Here is a 21,333-nt window from a genome sequence, read left to right on the forward strand (position 1 = left end):
GTTTGTTCCCTGATGGCCAAAAGGTCTTTCTTTACACCATTAACTTGACCATAGTTTTGACTGCGAGCATTCAACTTTTTTCTTTCTCACTGAAACAACTTAAGTTTAGTTATTGTAAAAATTTAGTTATACCAAATTGCAAATGTAAAGTTTGCAGATTTTATAATTTCAGTTTTATATTTAAGATTATGAATAGATTTATAGAATTACAATGGGTTTAAAATAAGCAACTATTTAAACAATTCCATTTCAAAATTTATTTTACAGATAAGGAGTCTGTTGATTAATGTTTAAAATGTCTGACTTTATTAGTATATGTGGCCTTTCAGTTGCAATGTTTGTTGGATGTCTCTTGTTTGGATGGATTCCAATGGCTTTTAACTTGTCACAAGTTAGTTCATGTTTAAAACAGCAAAAATTATTATACTATATTCATTATAAGAGTTTTTAGCTTTGTGGAGCAGTCTAAATGAGTGTAGATATGGTTATAAACTACTTATTGTTGTTTTAGTTGCTTCTATGTTGTTTACCTTACGTGAATTAAAGTGAACTGTTATTTTATTTTAAACTAAGTAAAATTTGATAATGTAAAATATGTACCATGATTTTGATTTAAAAGCAGATAACTGGTTTTTTAAATAGAAAATTTAAATATGAAACTATGCTGTAATTTATAAGTTCAATACATAAGTGTTATTTAAAAATTAAATGATAAAATTTAATCTGTTAGAAAACATTGCAATTGGTAACAATTTTTGGTGCGGGATTGCTAGTTGGTACTTCATTAGTTGTAATTATACCAGAAGGTGTCGAGACAATGTATGGTCACCATAATCATCACCACGAAAAATCCTTAAGTGAAAAAGGTAGTTTTTGTTAATTGAAAAATTACACTATTCTGTTTAATAGTTACATATATAAATGTATATAGTTTAACTATATTAAATGAATTACTATAATATTTTTGTAGCTAAGCCAGTTATCTTTCTAAGTGTACAATGTATTAAATGTTGCACAGCAACTAGACAAAGCTGAGGTTACTGATCATACCAGCAAACGTTAGCTTCATGGTAAAACATGACAAGCTGTTTGTAAATTGTCAATGGTAGGTTTTTTGGTTGCGACTGACTGATGAGTTTAAAATAAAAATCCCTTGTCTCAATCTACCAAAAGCTTGTGGTCTGATGATCAAAGTTGCATAGTCAAACCTTTATGCTCAAAACTTGAGCTTGTCTCACTGCACACAGAAATCCAGGCTATGGCCTGATAGAATTTTGCAAACAATTTCCTTGTTCTAACAAAACAATATAAGTTTTTTTGATAATCTCTAATGGTTTCATGCTATTTTAATTTTAACCAAAAAATGATAAATTTGTTTTCATACTAGTGTTAGTTTTTATTTTAAGAAGCTTTGGCATAGATAACTTTAAAAATAAGTGTAGATATATTGTATTCCATAAAAATTATTAAATCATTGAAGTCACTTTGTTTTTAAAACTTTTCATAAACTTACTTTTTAGTTCGACCACAATAAAAAGCAAAAAAGTAAAAACTTATACTAACTACTTATGTAACTGTAGTGTAACTTTTTAACCATAAGCAATAATTTATTGACATGAATGCAATTAGTATGATTGTAGTTAAAAAATCTTGGCTTTTGTATAAAATATACATCTTTTATTATACAAGCTGAAGATTATTACTGAACTGAAATCTAAATTTTATATATATATACATATAAAGGTTTATTTAAAGATGCAAAACTCAAAGAACTCAAGTTTCGTGACTATTCACTCATCAGCTTCAAAACAAGTTTAAAATAAAGCACAAAACAAAATCACTAATGAAAGTTAAAATTTTTTTGCATAAATAGATTATGACTTAATTTTGAAACTATCAAAAATCATGCAAAACGGCTTGTGAAAAAATTAAATGTACCAATTGACAATAAACTAGCAAAAACTCATATAACTTCAGTGAGTAACTATATATTAGGACAGATAATTGAAAGAGATAAAGATATAATTAAGATGCAAATTAAAATTTAGGTTATTTTAAGATGAAATTAAAACTTGTTAAACTTTAAAAACGACTTTTTTATATGTCTACAAGACGATACAAACTCGCTTCATTTGTTTAGGCATCTCTTGTCTTTCAGTGCATATACAACGGCTGATGCTTCTTTGAGACACAGCCTACATATTGGGCTATTGCTGTCAGCTATAGGCTGTGCTCTTTTCATAACTTCCCAGGATATTTCGAAGTCAATGCCGCTGCGCTTTAAGCCACAAACATACTTTGAAAGTTCAGTGTCATTTTCATATATGCCGCCTTTAAAAGATTTTTTATGATTGGCATACCTTAATCTAAAATGAGTCAAGCACAAGCCAACATAGAACCTCGTCTCAACGCCAGACTTAACTGTGGCCTTGTAGACAATGTTCTCTGAACGGCAATTACCCCCTTTCAAATTATATTTACAGCTACCAGCGCAGCCACATTGACTTTGAATTCCTGAGTTTTGATTTAAAATTTTTAGTTTGATTTTAAAGTTTAAGAAGTTTTAATTTCATCTTAAAATAACCTAAATTTTAATTTGCATCTTAATTTTATCTTTATCTCTTTCAATTATCTGTCCTAATATATAGTTACTCACTGAAGTTATATGAGTTTTTGCTAGTTTATTGTCGATTGGTACATTAATTTTTGCACAAGCCGTTTTGCATGATTTTCGATATTTTCAAAATTACGTCATAATCTATTTATGCAAAAATTTTTTAACTTTCATTAGTGATTTTGTTTTGTGCTTTATTTTAAACTTGTTTTGAAGCTGATGAGTGAATAGTCACGAATTTGAGTTCTTTGAGTTTTGCATCTTTAAATAAACCTTTTTAATAATAAAGCCCTCAAGGTGGGCTCAGTGTGAAAAATTTAATTTATTAAGTTAAATAACTTAATTATATATAAATATATATATGTGTGTATTTTTATTTACGTTTTCTTTTAAAGATTTGGTTTAATATACAACAAAAACATTTTTCAGTTTAAACATAATAATCATAAGTTCTATAAATAAATACTTTTTAAAATAGTTTATGTACTTATTTATATTGGTGTTGGTTTTAGAGATAAAACTTTCCTTATAAGGTTTATTTATTTATTTTTTAATTAACATGTATTTAATTTTTTATCTAACTGTATAGGTATTCTAATTTAATATAAATTTTATAAATTGTTGATTAGCTGTAAATAGCTTAACAATGACTACCAAAAGTTATGTAATTACATAATTTTTTAAATGATAAAATAAGTACTTTTATAAAACATTCTTCAATAAAAATATAACTGTTAGTAAATTATATGCTGCCTTTTTCATAGTTGAAGCTTTAGAAATATGTCATAGAATAAAAAAAAGATTTAGTTGTAGTAAGTAAAATAAAAAATATTCTGTATAATTATACCAAGAGAATTTTTTTAATTAGTATGTACTTGATTGTTTTTTACAATGTTCACTTATAATATGTATCAAAAACATAATTTAATTCATAAAAAAGTTATTGCAAAGTAAAAAATAATTTATGAATTTTAGTGAACTTGGATAAAATGATAATTTTTTCTAATGCAATCAATCTATTATGATAATTTTTTGCTTATACTAAAATTTTTATACACACTTTTTAAATTGATACTTTTAAACTCGATATAAAATTTTAGAAGGCATTGATTTTTAGAGTTGCAATGTATATAAAACTAATGAGTATACAGGTTTAGAATTAGTTGAAATTGTATAAAAAAAAATGCTTCTTTACTGCATGATAATTAATAAGTTTTTGTATCAGGAATTATTCAAACAAATCTTAATACTGACAATAAAATAGATGAAATAACAATGCATGTTGATGATAAAATTCAAAGTAAGATACTTTTTGTACAAGTGTGGTTTTTAAAAGTTTATTAATATACTAAAAAATTGCTATAATGAAGTTATGTAAAGGTTAGTATCTAGTTTTGTACTCAATTACTCTTTAAAACTAAGTTTCGTACTTATTGTTAATATTAGTACTTTACAACTTAATTTTAAACCTATTTTTTATGACTAATATGGTTTTTAAATTAACAATTTTGTGTGCAAAATATGCCTAAAAAAACTAACAAGAAGTATCATAGATTTCTATAATCAATTGTCACACAATCACAGCATGACATTTTAATATAAAAAATATTTAGAACTCTTTATTTCTTGAACTTTTGTAACAAAATTTCTTATTCAGTTTTTATTTGGAGTTCTAAGTGTTAATTAAAACATGATTTTAAATAGTATTAGTAGCTAACTTTAAATTAAGAACTAGATCAAATTTTTTTTGTATTGCTTCTAACAATGACTAAACTTAAGAATATTATATTCTTAAAACAGAAAAACATGTATAAAATGTCATAAATCTACAAGAAATTCGTTCTGTAAATTAATTTTTGTAAATTTTAATTTCATGTGAAAGCTTTTAAAATTTTTTTTAAATTAGTTAAAATATTTGTTAGTAAGAAATAACAATTACAAAAGATATTCTTGATTTAATGACAAAAAACTCTGAATATGTACTGTACATATATTTCTTAATGTATTTCTGTATATGAAACTACCTTAATGGTTATTAACATATGTATGTAAATAACTTGTTGAATAACTTCCAAACAGAAGAAACAGGCGAAAGTTCTCACAAAGCAGTGGGAATTTCATTGTTGATTGGTTTTGTGTTCATGTTGTTGGTTGATCAAATTGGAGGAAGTAACCATTCACATGCGAGCTCAGAAATAAGACTTGGTCAGTTTTGTTTGCATACTTCAATCGTCAGATGTTGTTTTACTAAAAAGTTATAAAAATTAAATAGACTTAAAAGGTGTATTTAAAAAAAAAAATATTTTAAAGTGGTATTTTTAAAAGTTAATTAAAATTAAAATTAACTAGAGTAAAATTGAATCGTTAGTCAGCATGTTTTTTGATCTGACTTATTTAGAATTACTAAGAAAGAAATAGTATTATAGTAAACCCAACATGTGTATAGATATTTTTTAAAAAAGGTTACATCGTTTTTAAAATACTTAACCATGCATATACAAATAAAATATAACTCAAGAGTTATTTTTCACAAAAGTAATATTTTAAAATAATTAAATATGTTTTTCAATAACTGATAATTAATTTCCTGAGTTTCTCATTAAATCTAAATTTAATTATAAAACATGTTGAGAAATTCTTCAAATTTTAATGTTAATTTTATAAAAATTGTAACAAAGTTTTGCTTGATGGTAAAAAAAAAGAGATCTTTACATCATTGAAAAAAAAGTATATAGTTATTGTAGCAAACAATTTTTTACTCCAAGAGCTTGTCAATGAATAAAATATAATGACTGTTATTCTATAATAATTACGTTACATCAATTAATAACTTGGAAAGTAATAAGGAAAAGTATATTTTTGCTATAAAAATTTAAAAACTTTTTGTAATGTTTTTTTATTATTCCATAAACATGTTAAAGTTTTGATCAAATTATGACTTTATTATTACTGTACAGTTTTTAAGCATTTGTTTTAAATAAAATCAATAAAAAATGTTTAAATACTCTTAATTACTAGCTGATGGTTTGTTAACACAGATTCTAGCGAAACAAGATTGCTGGAATATATAATAAAAACAATTTATACACATTACTTTTCTTCATTGAACTAGCATATGTTTCTCTGTGTCAAACAAGTCAATACATTATTCAAATCTTTCCCGTAGTACGAATTTTTTTTACACAACTCCATGGAGCTTTTTTTGTTTGACTAAAATATGTTTCTCTGTGTTAATCAAGTCAACACAGAAAAACATATTTTAGTCTAATAAAGAAAAGTACTGTACAAATTGTTTTTGTTAAAAAATAATTATTATTAAGTTGTATATTTTTTGTCTGTAGTTTTACAAGTAGTTCATTTCAAGCATTTAATAATGTTCTATAAAAAGCTAGGGTGTAAAGTAATTTTTCTTTACCTTGAACAATTACGGAAATTGTTTATAAACTAGATGAATTAAATCAAAGCAAAGTTGGATCTCCTAAGTCAAAAACGCAAACAGCAACAATTGGTCTAGTAGTTCATGCTGCTGCAGATGGTATTGCACTAGGTGCAGCTGCTTCAACTGATAGAAATGATTTGCAATTGATAGTCTTTCTAGCTATAATGTTGCACAAAGTTAGTTTGGTTGGCTTACTATATATTATTAATTTAGCTTTAAATTTTGCAATAATGGTATGATGTAATGTATTAGTTTGATGTTTTTTTCAAATAAAATAGATCAGCAACTTGAATTAAAGTATTCTACTAAATTAAAAATAGATATTGCAATTATTTGTAGAATGATTTCTGTTTTAACAATATAAGGTTAACCATTACTATAACTGCTAACATTTTTTATACTCATAACTTATGTTAAAGATTTTTTATAAACAAATTTTTGAAAGTTTTAAGTAATTTGTATTATTTTTTTTTTTTTTTTGAAATCAAAGTTAGTAATTTGTATCTAAAATTTAAAAATGTAAAATGTTTAATTTTAATTGAAATTTACTAACATAGTCAATTCATTTCAAAAATCACACTTAAACGTAGTACCAAGCCAGTAAGTAACAAAAAATTAATCTTTTAAAAACTATTTTTAATCATTTTTATAATCAATGATTTAGCTTTGATAGAATGATTTACGTAAAGTAACAAATATGAAATTTGTGAATTTTTACCCAAATTATTCTATCTTTAAATTTTTGTCGTATTTCTAAGGAATATCTTTATTGTAATTTGTCAATAATGTATATAAATATTGAAAGTTTAAAATATACTTTTATTTGGTTACTATATACTTGATGTTTTGGACATTTAGTCGTTTTTTATTCACAAGATTTAATTTTTTTTTGTTTCATATAATAAACTAACACCTTTGTCCAGAGTATGTTTTATACGTTTACAGTACATGTTATAATTTCATTGTTTATTTTTCAGATAGGTTTTGTAATGAAATCGTTAGATTAATTTTGCTCGTGTTTAATACTTTTAAATCATTATTTAAATATATATTATTAATGCTTAGTTTAACTTTAGTGCCTTAGTGAAACTTAAAAAATTTTTTTTAATATTGACCTAGCATACTCACAAAAGATTCGATAACCAAATTATGGTAAGTTTAAATTGAAATTCTTGGTATTTAACTAATGTAAAAAGGCATACTTTTTGTTTATTTAACTTTTCTTCATATATCAAAATAACTTGTTTATTTTCTTTTGTAACTCACACATTATGTTATAATATCGATGCGGAAGAGATTTAAAAAGCGTATAAAAGTTTTAATTTTTTGAATTTTGTTGTTAAATTGTGTGGTAAAGAGCAATGATACTAAAAAATAATTGTTAATTTTAATTTAAAACAAACAGGCGCCAGCAGCTTTTGGTTTATCAACGTTTTTGATTCACGAAGGATTAGAACCACGAAGAGCGAAGAAACACATTCTTGCTTTTGCACTGGCCGCTCCATTGATGGCTATAATAACTTATATTTTTTTAAACCAAGTAAGCTTTAAGTATATTTGGTTTTTATTTTTGTTTAATAAACAGCTCCCTGATTGTTTTAATAGTACTAGTTTATTCTCTTAACTTTGATTAAAATTGACTACAAAAATAACTTTTTATGACTTAATCTATAGCATAAAACTCTATTATTTTAAATGTTTATTCAATTTTTTCGTTACTTTAACTTAAAACACTAGGCTTACTTTAATAGGCTTTTATTGATACAGAATATTTTAGCATTGTATAGGTTTTTACTGTAAAAAATGAGTAAAAATACATTTAAAATTTATTAAAAATAAAATTGTATTGTAATTGAGTATCACAAATTTTATCTCAATAAGCGCTTAACAATATTTTTCATATATGTGATGATTTAAACAACGGGGATATTGATAATATAATCTTAAGACTTATGAAACTTAAAACAATGCATATTAAACAATACATTTTAGAAGTATGCATACTACTTCTAAAGGACTTAAAAATGGTTTTGTTATTTAAACAGATTAACTAAACATTTATGTTTAAACAAAACTTTTTTGCTCAAAAAGCATATATTAAAATAATAATTAATTCAACTAGCTTATTTTTTAAACCTAGACCACTATATAATATCTACGTCGTTTGAATTAATTTTAAAATACTTATAATTTTATTTAAATACATGTTCAGCAAAAAGTATTCAGGTTCTGAAATTTAACTTGGTCGTAGAAAATTATTTATTATAAGTCCTATAATACTTAAAAGTAAGTGAAGAAAGATAAAGCTGTACAGTTTACAAAGACTTAAGCTTTTTGCAAAAGTTTCTAGCTTGTTAACAATGGTTAACTTTATAAGATTTACAAAACTGTAACACAGAGTAACAAGGAATATATGGCTGAAGTGAATGCAACTGGTATTGCTATGTTATTCTCAGCAGGTACTTTTCTCTACGTCGCAACCGTCCATGTGTTATCTGATATCGTCCATGGTAACCATGGAAAGCTGAGTAGTCGCGAAGTAGTGGTCCTTGTGTTAGGGTGTGTTTTCCCTCTCCTGCTCAATATGGGTCATCACCACCATCATTAGATGAGTGCAAAAAGATAACTTTGTATATTGAGTTACAAGAGGTGGAAGAAGTTAATAAATTTATTGTTTTTGCCTCACTTAGTTAATTAAGTTCGTAAAATTTTACAATCTATATTAAATGATCTAACTTTGGTATATTAATTCTTTTTTAACTTCAAAGGTGATATTTAAACTGAATCGAAACTTCATTATTTTACTAGTTAAAAAAATTATTATTATTAAAAAATTTATACAAAAAGTACTACAATTTCTTATTCGTATATAAAATGATTAATTATTTTTCTGATAAAAATTTAATATTATTATCTATATTATAAAGTTTTTAGTACTAGTATTTAAAATTATTAAACACCAATTTTTTTTTTCACGGTGGTGTAAGCATTATAATATTTTTTTTCATCATTTTCATTATTTATTTAAATCAACTTTTGCCTTATTTTTGCAAATGTTTTAATTTTTAAGAAATTTGATGCATTTTATTTTCTTATTTAGTTCTAATTTATCTCAGGGTTTTGTTTTGAAATTTTGAATTACACCCAAAAAGATTATGCATATCATAAATTTAAATTATAAAATACTAAATAAGGTGTGATATTTTACATCACGGAAGTGTGAATCATTGTTTTTTTAAAACTTTAAGTCTGTATTTGATTAATTTGTAAATATACTAAATACTTCAGGTACATATATTAGAATGAAATTGAATTTTTTCAAGACTTTTTTTAATAAATTTAATCAAATACTTCTAGTTGTAATTTGAAAGTCTGTGTTTTACTTTGTAGTATTCTTCGTTAATAAAAAATATTATAGCTGTAAAATACATTTTTTGTATTATTGAAAAATGTGTTCTAAGAATCAAACGTGCTGTTAGTTTTTCTAAGTAAAAAAATTATTTTATTTTAACTCTATCAAAATAAATCTATGGTTTTTCTAAATATCAAAAATGTTTACTTAGTATGTAAAAGAAAAAAAAAACATTCATGGAACACTTCTTAAATTTTAAATATTTTCTGTACAACTATTATTTCACTATTTAATGAAACAGTATTTTTATCGTATTATTTTTTTTTTGTAAACAAACCAAAAGTAATATCCTGTCTTTATTTTCAAATTGAAGATAAATAGAAAAATGTTATAAAAATGATTGTGTATACTTTTTATACTTTAAAAGTAACAACGGCAATTGGACAAGCACTCAATCTATTGAAAACTAGCCACTTTTCTACATGTTTCTTTATTTACTTTAGAAGTAAGTAATATTTAGTTTAACATACTTCTAAAACTTTTCATTCATTTAATGGCAAATAAAAGTTGTTAATTCATTACAATTTCTTAATTACTAGTTAAATTATAAACTAGTTATGTTTTATAAATTTCTATTCAGTGTTTTTTAGTTTAATTTAAAATTTCATTAATTTTTTTAGTCTATATAGGCAAGAGTTTCCGAAACTTTTTTTTTCTTAAGTGTCCTGCAAAGATTTTAAAAAACAATGACCCCGAGATTTTTCAAAAGTGTCTAATTTGCATATAACTGTCAATTGGTGCAAACTATTAATAATAAGAAAACAAGACATATTTTTTAAATTGAAAAAAAGGCTAAGTTTACTTAACGCTGAGGTTCGTATGAATTTTTTTTAGCATTTTCAAAGACCATCTGTTGTTCAACATCGCATATTAACTCCGTACGCCTAAGAAATTCGTCATATTCGAGCCCAAAACATTCCTTAATCTTGTTTTTTTAAATCACTGCGGGCATATTTATGCATAAAACATTTAAACCTATCTTTCTCCTTTGGCTTTGCCCATTGTTTAGCTGACAAAAAAAATTCTGAAATTTTACTGGCTCTGGCCATGATGGGCTTACACCTAAGATACGAGGCAATTTACTATCTTTTCCTTGTAAAAACATAATAAGATTGTTGTACGTTCTTTCTTCGTCATGTGTTTCCACAAAGTCTATAATATCAGAACGGGGCCATATTCTCTGAAGAATTTCAAATTTCTCACTGTCAGTGGTGATCCCGTAGGCCGTACATCGGTCTAAAAAAAATGTAATTCTACTGCCGGATCACGTACGGCATCAATATTTTGGAAGAACTTACAGTTTTCAAGAGTTTTATTTAAAAACTCCTTTGTATTGTCGTTTCGTCTAAAGCGTGCGAGGTCTGATTGTTTAAAGCGAGGCCGCTACTATTTATTGTGTTATTTCTATTTTGTCTCCAATAAATTGATTTTAATTCCTTGTTTAACTTTATTTTTCTAAAACCTTAGCTTGCTCTATAAAGTAAGTTAAATCCTCGTTATCTAAATCAACTTCATTTGAACTATCAATATCTACAACTTCTTTACTTTCCCTAGCCTGAGCGCTTTCTTCTATGTCATAAGTGCTGTTTATGGTCGCTTGAAAAACTCTGGAAGATTGTGGGTTCGATATCACGTTGGAGTCAGCAGACACTTTTAAACTTAGCAGTGTTTATTTGTAATTTGTTTATAAATAAGTGTAACTCTTATTGATAAATCGTAGAATAATTCGCGATTTCCGGCACAACTTAATCAAAAAAAGAAAATTTACCGACCAAGGTTAAGGGGTAATAGTGATAGTAAAATAAAGTTAAGATTAACTAAATAAAAAAACCAACTCGTGCAAAATTGTCTGCTTGTGCAAATGTGTCTTCGTGCAATTTTGTGCCCTCGTGCAACTTTGTACGTTCGAGCAAATTTGACAGCTACCCTTTTAACTTCTATACATTTGTTTCGCACAAGTTATTTACAAGCTAAAAAAAACACTGTCTAACCCGGCCCGCCGACCGTACACGGAGATAATTTATAATTAGCCTAGTAATAAACATCAGGGCTAGATAAAAAAGTTATTCTAAATAGCAAATAAACGTTTATAAAAACCATATTTTCTTTGTTTGATCCTTTGAAACTAAATTTTATATCAGAATTAAATTTCAAGTTTTAAAGGGCTTTAAATCTATGGATATAAACATCCTTAAAAAATTGTTTCTCATTTACATTCGTCCTAAGTTCGAATACAATACACCAATCTGCTCTCCATACTTAAAAAAATATATTAATTATATAGAATCTGTTCAAATAAAATATACCAGATTAATCTTTAACCGCTGCAATACCTCTTATACATCTTACCTTGATAGATTAACAAATATAAAATCTCTAGAATACAGGAGACTTGAATTTGACCTCAGTACTTTTTTTAAACTAGTTAACGGTAAAACTACAATTAATATACAATAAATTTTTGAACCTTATCGAAATAATTACTTGCTAAGAGGAAATAGCAAAAAATTTACATGCAGAAATCATTTCAATGATGAGGCTTAGCATATTTCTTTTTTCTATCGGTTAGTTCAAATATGAAATAAATTCCAAATAAATTAATTCTTGCAAAAAATTTGAAGAATTTCGATCAAAGTTAAAAAAGTTTGATTTAAATAAAATTTTTGTTAGTAAAAATAATTAGTAGTTTTTTATTAATCGTGGATTTAATTTTGAGATTTAACTTAGTCCATAGTTCAATTTTTAATCAGCGACTTTCTTTTATTAATCATTAATGATGAGTCTTTTTTCAATATAATAAATAATTATTTATCTGGCCAGTCTATTTTTATGTGCTTGGAGCTTTATGTTTTTATTTTTTGTTGTCTTGTCAGTTAATGCATTTAAACTTTTCATGATTGATCGTTTTACATCAAAACGTTAACAAGTATAAGTTTGTGGTTATAAAAATTGCTTTTTATGTTAGTTTATAAATACTATACTGAAATATGTTTTTTTTTTGTTTTAAACAATGTACTATTTGTGTTATTTTTATTTTTTATTTGTTTCATTACGTGTGTTTCTGTTTAAGTGGCTTAGGTTTTGATGCTTAGGTCCATCATATGGACAATAAAACTGCAATAATAACAATAATAAATAAGTATAACACTTTACTAATTCCTTCAGTTTTCGAGAGTTATTTCAACTAAGTTATTTATAAAAAATGTATATTACAGCAAAATGTGTTTCAAAAAATATTTTTTTGTTTGTTAATAGCTTTTTACATTATGCTAAATAAAATGTTTAAAAATATATTTTTTCAGATGTGTCTTCAGTATTAGTTTTTTAACTTATATTCGTTGTAATGCAAAGATTATACAAAATAACTGAAATGTAGTGTCAGAACCAACTTTAAAACAAATAAATCGTTATAATAAGTCGTTTACTCTTTTAAAATATTGTACAAATTCATTAAGCTTAGGTATGTATAACTATTACTTGGGAGCTAAATTATTAATTGAGAAAAAATAATTAAAAATGCTTGTACTCAACTTAAATTTTGTTGTACATGTCAGCAACAAAAAAAAATTAAAAATACAATTTCTAATCAATTAAGAGTTTTCACACATCATACATTTAAACTCTTTTGATGGCTCTATACTTAATCCAACACAATTTATATGAAACCATCTTCTACATTTTGTAACTTCACACTGAATCTAAAACAAAATTTAGTTTACTAACTCCGTTATCCCCTAATTTGAAACATTTAGACTAAAACATAAAGGTAATATGAAGAAATAGCAAGTTTTTCAGAAAAATAGTTTAAAATATTTGTTTAATTAAATAATAAATAAACTTAAAAAAGTACGTATCTCATACCTTTGTATATCATCACCGTTTCTTAGCTTTGTTTATATACTTACTAACTAAATTTAATGACTTGTCTAAACAATTAAAAAAAAGTTCAAAAAACGAGGTTGCCCCTGCTTGAGTTGCTCCTGCTCGAATTTTCCCTGCCTGAATTGCCCCTGCTCGAGTTGTTCCTGCTCAAGTTACCCCTTCTCAAGTTTTCCCTGCTCAAATTTTCACTGCTTGAATTGCTTCTTTTCGAGTTTCTTCTGCTCGAGTTTAAATTGTCTTTTTGTTTTCGCGTTGTAGTAAAATTTCAACAAAGATCATGATTTAATTCACATGGTGCTGAAAGTTCATGCAGCTCCAGAATTCAACTTTTCTACATTTTTTTGACGAGCGTGAACTTAGCTTTAGAGCATTTTTAGGAACTTAAAAAAAACGTCCAAACTTAAGACCCAATTATGTCCTTATCTTAATAGATAATCAAAAACTTTTTTTTTATTCTAAAGAACGGTCATTTGTCTTTAAAAAAAATCCATTGAATTGGGGTTTGAATTTTTGAATAAGGTCCCTTAAAAAATTTTGTGTTTTTTTCTAATTTTTTATTTATACAACGTTTTCTTGAAAAAAAACTATTTTTTTCAATTTTTTTTTCTTAAACATACTTATTAAAATGAGTTTGATGATACTGAATTTTTTTTTTTCAATTTTTTTTTGTATATCATAAGCCTGAATATATATAGTTATGTTTTATGATGTTGTGATATTTTTTCCCTGTTTATTATTGCTTTTAAAATATATGACCCATACAAGTTTTACCTAAATTCTTAGCACTTGAGCAAGAAATCCCTCAAATAGCGTTGCTAAGAATTTAGGTAAAACTTGTATGGGTCATATATTTTAAAAGCAATAACAAACTGGGAAAAAATATCACAACATCATAAAACATAACTATACAAGTCTTTAAAAATAAAAATTACTAAAAGAATATTTTATTTTTGCATAAAAGGTTGTATATCTGAAAAACGAAAATCGTGCAAAATTGGAATTTTTCTGTAAAGTTTATTCAGGCTTATGGTATACAAATAAAAATTGAAAAAAAAAAAGTTTATAGCATCATTAAACTCATTTAAATAAGTATGTTTAAGAAAAAAATTTGAAAAAAAGTAATTATATTTTAAGAAAAGGTTGTAAATAGATTTATGCAAATTATATATTTTATTCGCGACTGGTTTCAGTGGCAAGAGATTGCGACCTTATCAAGCAAAAAATAAAACACTAAACTGCATATAACAATGTTGATTATTTATATTGTTATTAAAAAACTTATTCATGCGTGAAGGTTATAAACAAAAACTAAAATGTTGCATATTCGAAAATTCAAGCATGTCAAAGTAAAATTAGGTAAAATTGTAACTAGTTTAAAAAAAAACGAATTGAATTAATGTTAATATAATGAGTCAAAGAAAAAACTGAATTCAGAGCTTTCAAAAAAAAAAATTATTTCCACCTTGAAATTTATCTTAACGAAATTAAGAATTGTCTAAAATTGTGATTTTAAGCCAAGATTTAACAAAACATTAATAAAACTCAAAGTCGCTGAAAATTTTTAAATCTAATTTGTGTTAAGTTAACATAACAGTCAAAATTTAGACGGATTTAAGAACTATCTAAAAACATTATAGAAATTTATCTAAGTTGAATTAAGCACTATCTAATTTTTTTTTTAATTTAAGCCAAATGTCAAGAAAAACTCAATGAGAAAGTCAAGAAAAATAACCTATTTTGTACTATAATTATAATTTGGTTTAAGTTTTGTCTGCTTTTCAGTTTATTAATAAAAATTTGTTTCTGTGTCTGCATGAGTTCATTAATTATGTTCTTTTGTTGATGCAATTTGTACCAGGTTTAAGTATTAATAAAGCTTCTTTTACGCACAATCTGCATGTCATAATTCCTGGTTTAGATTTTTTTTCCCTTTGTAATATTTTCCAACTTATTATGTATTTCTTATTTTCATGTTTTAATTTATGGATTAATTTTGAGAGTTCAGTTGCTTGTTTATACTGGAGGAAGTTTTTGTCATTTGGATTGCTTTTTATAGTTGTGTTGTGTGTAGATATACGTTTTTTAGTTGATTGGCACTTAGTCTATAAATCTATTTAAATAAGCTCTTTACATCCCAGTAAATTGAGCAATCTTTTTTAGTTAAGGCAAATAACTATGTAAGAAAAGGTTGTATAAATAAAAAAACTAGAAAAAAAAACAAAAATTTTAAAGGAGCTCTATTAAAAAAGTCAAACCCCAGTTCAATAAATTTTTTTAATTAAAGACAAAGGACCCTTCTTTAGAAAAAAAAAATTAATTATCTATTAAGATAAGGACAAAATTGGGTCTTAAGTTTGGACGTTTTTATAAAATTCCTAAAAAACGCTCTCAAGCTAAGTTCACGCTCGTATTTTTTTTGTATTGAAAACTTGTGTACGTTTAAAATGCAGCTGACACAGATTGAGCTTGCTTATCCAGTTTTACGAACATTTTGAACATCAAATATAAAAATTTGAAAAAAAATAGTTTAGCAGGGAAATTAATGACCTCCATGTACACATTTGGCTGTATTTTTGTACAACTTCATGATAACATAACTTTCTTATATTTTTAGCTAATATATAAAAAAATATATCATTTTAATGCTCAGTTTCTCAGATTTATAATAAAGTTACTTTGACGTAGTTTGAAACTCTACAACATTATATATTTTCCTAAAAAACAAATTAAACTAAAGTTTATTAAAATAAATTATTCCCCAGAAAACGTTTATCGTTGCAAGGGGTGGAGTTTGAGACTGATGTTTTTTTAACATAAAAAAAAAAGTTTATACACACATATATGTAACATTATATACACATAAAATATATAACGATTCTATAGTTGGCTCCATATTCAAAGGCCAAGATTGAAATTCAACACTATTAAAAATATTTCAATTTTTGCTGATAATATCCTTGTAATATTTCGTACAGCTAATCTAATAAACCTCTTTTCTTTGGATTATAAGTTTCAAAAAATAAAAACAACTATTGACGTCATAATCGGCTGTTTAAGACGAAATACGTGTATTAGCCATTATTTATCGTACACTATTTGATTTATTTCAATTTTTAGTGATAATAACCTTGTAATATTTCGTACAGCCAATCTAATAAGCCTCTTTGCTTTGGATTATAAGTTACAAAAAATAAAAACAATTATTGACGTCATAATCGGCTGTTTAAGACGAAATACTTGTAATAGCCATTGTTTATCGTACACTATTTGATTTATTTTAATTTTACTGTTAATATCCTTTTAATATTTCGTACAGCTAATCTAATAAACCTCTTTTCTTTGGATTATAAGTTTCAAAAAATAAAAACAATTATTTACGTCATAATCGGCTGTTTAAGACGAAATACTTGTAATAGCCATTGTTTATCGTACACTTTTTCATAAATCTCGCTTAAATTTTTGTAAACTTATTTTTTAATATAACTAACTGATATAAAAGTTTATCACCTTTCTCTTACGAGTTTAGGTTATAGACCAATTTATATTAGACGGATTTTTAGAAACTTTAGATATAAACTTAGTTTTAAGGACAGATTTTAAGTCTAAGTAAAAAAAAATACGGTTGAAACTAGATCCGGTTGCAAGTAGTAACCTTTAGTTTAAAATTATTGAACAAAACTCATATAAAACAATTTGTACTGCTTTGCATATATCACATTTGTTATTTAGTCTAAAGAAAACCAACGTAAAAGTAATTTTGTAGTTCATTTGAAAGTAATGTGCCATTTTATGTACAGTACAAAAAGTTACTTTCTTTACTATTTTACTCAAAAATTGTTAGTATTACGTCATTATAGAAATACTAGTATTTCTGGTTTATCATAAACCAAGTGTTACATAAAAGTTATATCTATTAAATACTTACCTGTCTCAAGCAACAGAAATGAAAAAGGATTCACCTATATCTAGACTTTTTAAGTCTAACAGGTCTATATTTGTTGTTGCTGCAATAGAAGCAATGTTTTTAGAAAATTTGAAAGTAAATGAGAATGACGCTTTTAATATGTATTTGAATAATATTTACAAAAATCGAACATGGACAAAAAAGCTAAAATATGATAATGTTAAATGTCTCAAGATTATATAGAAAAACAACAAAGATACTTTAACAAAATAAGTTTATCAGAAAAAAAAGAGAAAAAAATTCTGTAGCTGGCAGCAAAGTAGTAGAAGAAATAATGTATGTTAGAAATGATTCTATAAATATTAGAGAATGGGATTTAGTAGAACAAGAAAGCAATCTTAACAATACAAATGAAATGGACAAGTTTTCATACAAAAAAAGCTTTTGTAGAATAAAAAGCAAGAATGATATTGAAATGGTAACTACTGAACTAGAGGAAATTAAAAATAGCAAATCTAGTGATGATAATTCTTCAGAATATTAAAACACTTCTGAATCTGAAAGTCTAACTATAACAAGCGAAAGTGAATCAGAGCAGGAAAACATAGAAAATGTATCTTTAAGCTTTAAAAATCTTAGGGCCATTGATAATATAAAAAAATGGTCAGTTTCTAAAGATAAAGTAAAAAGTTTTTCAATTTTAAAATTAATGATGTAAAGGAAGATTGGTCTAATATTGTTTTTGATAGTTTTATAGTTAAGCATAACCCGTATTGTGTTCTAGTTTTCAAATATAAACATGTAAAAAAAGAAAATTCAAGAAAAAAAAATGCCATTTTTTCGAGCAACGACTCGTTGCAAACATTCGAGCTGCAAAACAAATCACACATTCACAATGAGAAAATTGTAAGTTTTTGTTTTTTCTTTATTATTTTTTTAATACATTATTTACCAGTTGTATATTTGCACAGAAAAATTGATGGTAAAACCTACATTGAATGTGTTTACACCTACAAAGGAAAAATATCTCATCAGGTTGAAGAGTCTCATTCGAGACTCTTAAATAAGAGTAAACGAAGACGTGTCGCTGAAAAAGTAACTAACGAAGGCCAAACGCAACGACAAGTTGTAGAAGACAGCGTTCGTGGAGAGGGAGTAGTTGAACAGCTTCGTAGTGGTAACTCCACTGCTCGGTTATTAAAATACATTAGTACTTTAAAATAATATTTTAAATTAAGTTATATAACTTAATACATATTTTATTCAACTGTTCATACATTTTTTTATAAACACAATTAGCAACTAAGTCAAATCTTGTCCGAGCAAAAAAAAAGTAAACACTACGACTGGTTCGATTTAGCTGAAGCAACTAAAGTGTTTTTTGAGAGAAATGACAACTCGAGTAAAATTCTGAAGGGATATATTCAACAGTTAAATAAAGAAACCTTCGGAATGTACATGTTTACAGAAAAAGGCATTAAAAATAAGTCATTATTAAACTATAACACTATCTTTAACAGTAAAAGGTTAAATTCAAATGTTTTTATTCTAGGTATCAAAAATCTGAAACAATATCTAAAGTCAGAAAACTTAAGCTTATACATAGACGCCACGGGTGGTGTTGTAAAAAAACCATCAAAAATGAAGGGCAAAATTTTTTACTACGCCATAGTATTGCCTGGTGCTGGAAGAGGCAGACCATCTTTGCCAGTAGCCGAAATGCTAAGCAACGGTCACACAGTGCCAGATGTTTCAGGGTTTTTAAGAAAATGGCTGTACAATGTTAAAAAATTTTCAAAGCTGTTGCCATATTAAGTTGAAACAGACTTTAGTTACGTGTTCATACATTTGGTATTAAATGTAATGAACACAGAGTCATTAGATGACTATTTATCAAGGTAAGTAATTGTTGTAAAACTACTTTTATAAACTAATTTATCTTTAATTCTTTAACAGATGTTACAAAGGTATAGTCCATAAAGGTACAGAAGCGATAAAGTTATAGTCCACGTTTGCGGTGCTCATATAATGAAGGCTCTAGCAAGCCATATCAACAGATCCAGTGAAAATAAAAACGTAATTCTTCTTTACAAACACGTTATGGGCAACATGGTTTGTAAATTTTTTTAATGTCAATAATGTTTTTTTTTTATTAAAAAAGAACTATTACAGATTAACTGTGACAGCTTACAACAAATAAAAGTAATCTTTAAGCATCTATGTATACTGGCATTGAGCTGAAGCACAAGTAAAGCTACTGCACAAAGCTTGGACTATCTTCAAAAAATAGTAAGCACTGAAATTAATGAAGATGATGTTGAAAACAAAGTAAACAGTGATTTAGATGTGGTAAGCCAGAAGAATATGAATGATATGTTACTATATAAGAGAACTTTTTATAGGCAATTTTTTTGTGGTAAATTAATTTTTGTACAAGTCCCTTCTTACAAAATTTAACTAAAATAAAAACCAATTAAAACAGGAATTTACAGCGAATTTAATGATACAATCTCTAATAAAACGGAAATAAATGATAATCACTATTATGCCCCAAAACTACCCGAAGCATTGGTCAGGTTATATATGGGAGTTTTGCCGTTGTGGTGTGGCATACCGTTTCATAACCTTAGAATAAAAAGAGATACCAATTCTCATGTTGAGAATTGATTTCGAATTTTAAAAAATAATATTTTGATTGAAACAGAAAACAAAAGAAACAGGTTCAAAAACAAACTAATAAGTATACAAGAGTTTCTACTGGAAGTAGAAAAATCTATAAGAATCAGGTATACTGTTTTATATTTAGTTGTAATAAGAAAAGTAATAGTTTTTGAATAATTTCATTTTGTAGATATATAACGCACATGGCTGATAACCCAATCATTAACTTAACAATTCAAAAGTATGTTGAAAATTTTTATAAAAAAGAAAGATGGTCAAAGCGGAGAGTTCAGCCGAAAAAAGAAAAAACAAATAAAAATGCGACATTTTTTTCCAAGATTTATTTAGATAAGGTAGATTTTTTTTTAAACTTTTGTAGAAACAAAAATATTTTACAGGCATAATTTCGTCTTTATTATAGCTCACCAAGCCGAAGAAAAATCAAGGAACAAAGACTAAAATAAAAAAACAGATATCAGCTAAAAATACAAGTAACTTGTTGTCATAACAAGGAATTTTTTTTTCAAATTTTTCCTTAATTTTTGCTTTTTGTCAATTATTAAGTAATAATACTTTATCGACTGCTTTATGTTTAGAAAAGTCTGTTAGTTATAATTGGAAGATTTTTTTTGTAAAAGTTTCAAAATTTTTAAAATACTAAAAGTTATATTTTAGAAGATTATGAAATTTATTTTGATAGGTCTTTGTCCCTGAAAGCAATCAAATCGAAAATGACGTTAGTTTATTGGTTTTGTAGCTTTAAAAATTGATGTAAAACTCTAATTTAATTATTATAACAGAACGACAATAGTTCGGGATCTGACTGCGAAATCGTACCAAACGACGCTAAACAGGTTGTGGTTTTTTTACCTTACTTGAACCTTATTATACTTACTTTAGTTAACTTATAAATAAACTATAATATAATAGTTTAACAAAATAGTGTAAAATTTTTGCTAACTCGTGCTTTTATAGGTTTCAGGTATTTCAAACTTAAAAAATAAAAGTATAATGGAAACATCAGAAAATCATGAAACTAAAAAAAAAGCAAAAGAATCTGACTCACCAACCAAGAAAAAACGGAAGAGAAGAGTAGAACCAAATTTTCGAAGAATCGACCTAGATATCCTGAAAAACTAGTAAATAATTAATTTATCCTAATGTTTTTGTAAAACAAAGTTAAACTAGAGCAACTACTTTGTAGGTCCAATTTCTGTGGGATAACGAACCAGATGAAAGTAGATATGAACTTATAACAACAGCGAGGAGGAATAGCACAGGAGTTATAAGGGAGATACACCATTGGGACATCTATTCTATGTACAAAGCTAAAAAAGGAGAGCTTATATCTAATTTATGTTGATTTTAGTTTACAAATTTTTCTAGTAAGTAAAAATGCAGTTTAATCATTGGTTTAACAA

General features: G+C 25.9%; 1 protein-coding gene across 2 annotated transcripts; it reads left to right on the top strand.

Annotated features, from left to right (window-relative positions):
- The first annotated feature begins 265 nt into the window (after positions 1 to 265).
- Positions 266 to 9,191, top strand: LOC145839511 (zinc transporter ZIP9-like). Of its 2 annotated transcripts, XM_082947106.1 has the most exons (7): positions 266 to 391; positions 731 to 866; positions 3,840 to 3,914; positions 4,694 to 4,819; positions 6,063 to 6,229; positions 7,459 to 7,593; positions 8,452 to 9,191. In XM_082947106.1, exons 1-7 carry the CDS (start codon positions 287 to 289, stop codon positions 8,659 to 8,661), a joined length of 954 nt encoding a protein of 317 aa, XP_082803232.1. In that variant the 5' UTR covers positions 266 to 286; the 3' UTR covers positions 8,662 to 9,191. The 2 variants fall into 2 exon arrangements, with proteins under 2 accessions (XP_082803232.1, XP_082803233.1); XM_082947107.1 differs by lacking the exon at positions 3,840 to 3,914.
- Positions 9,192 to 21,333: the final 12,142 nt, after the last annotated feature.

The sequence above is a fragment of the Thalia democratica genome, chromosome 6, assembly GCF_965202585.1.
Source record: "Thalia democratica chromosome 6, ktThaDemo2.hap1.1, whole genome shotgun sequence".
NCBI lineage: Eukaryota > Metazoa > Chordata > Thaliacea > Salpida > Salpidae > Thalia > Thalia democratica.

Excerpts from the sequence above, each read along its gene's own strand:
- LOC145839511 (XM_082947106.1), top strand. The coding sequence starts at position 287 with ATGTTTAAAATGTCTGACTTTATTAGTATATGTGGCCTTTCAGTTGCA. Across the intron at positions 6,230-7,458 it reads TAGCTATAATGTTGCACAAA|GCGCCAGCAGCTTTTGGTTT; the intron begins GTTAGTTTGGTT and ends TAAAACAAACAG. Across the intron at positions 7,594-8,451 it reads CTTATATTTTTTTAAACCAA|AGTAACAAGGAATATATGGC; the intron begins GTAAGCTTTAAG and ends ACTGTAACACAG.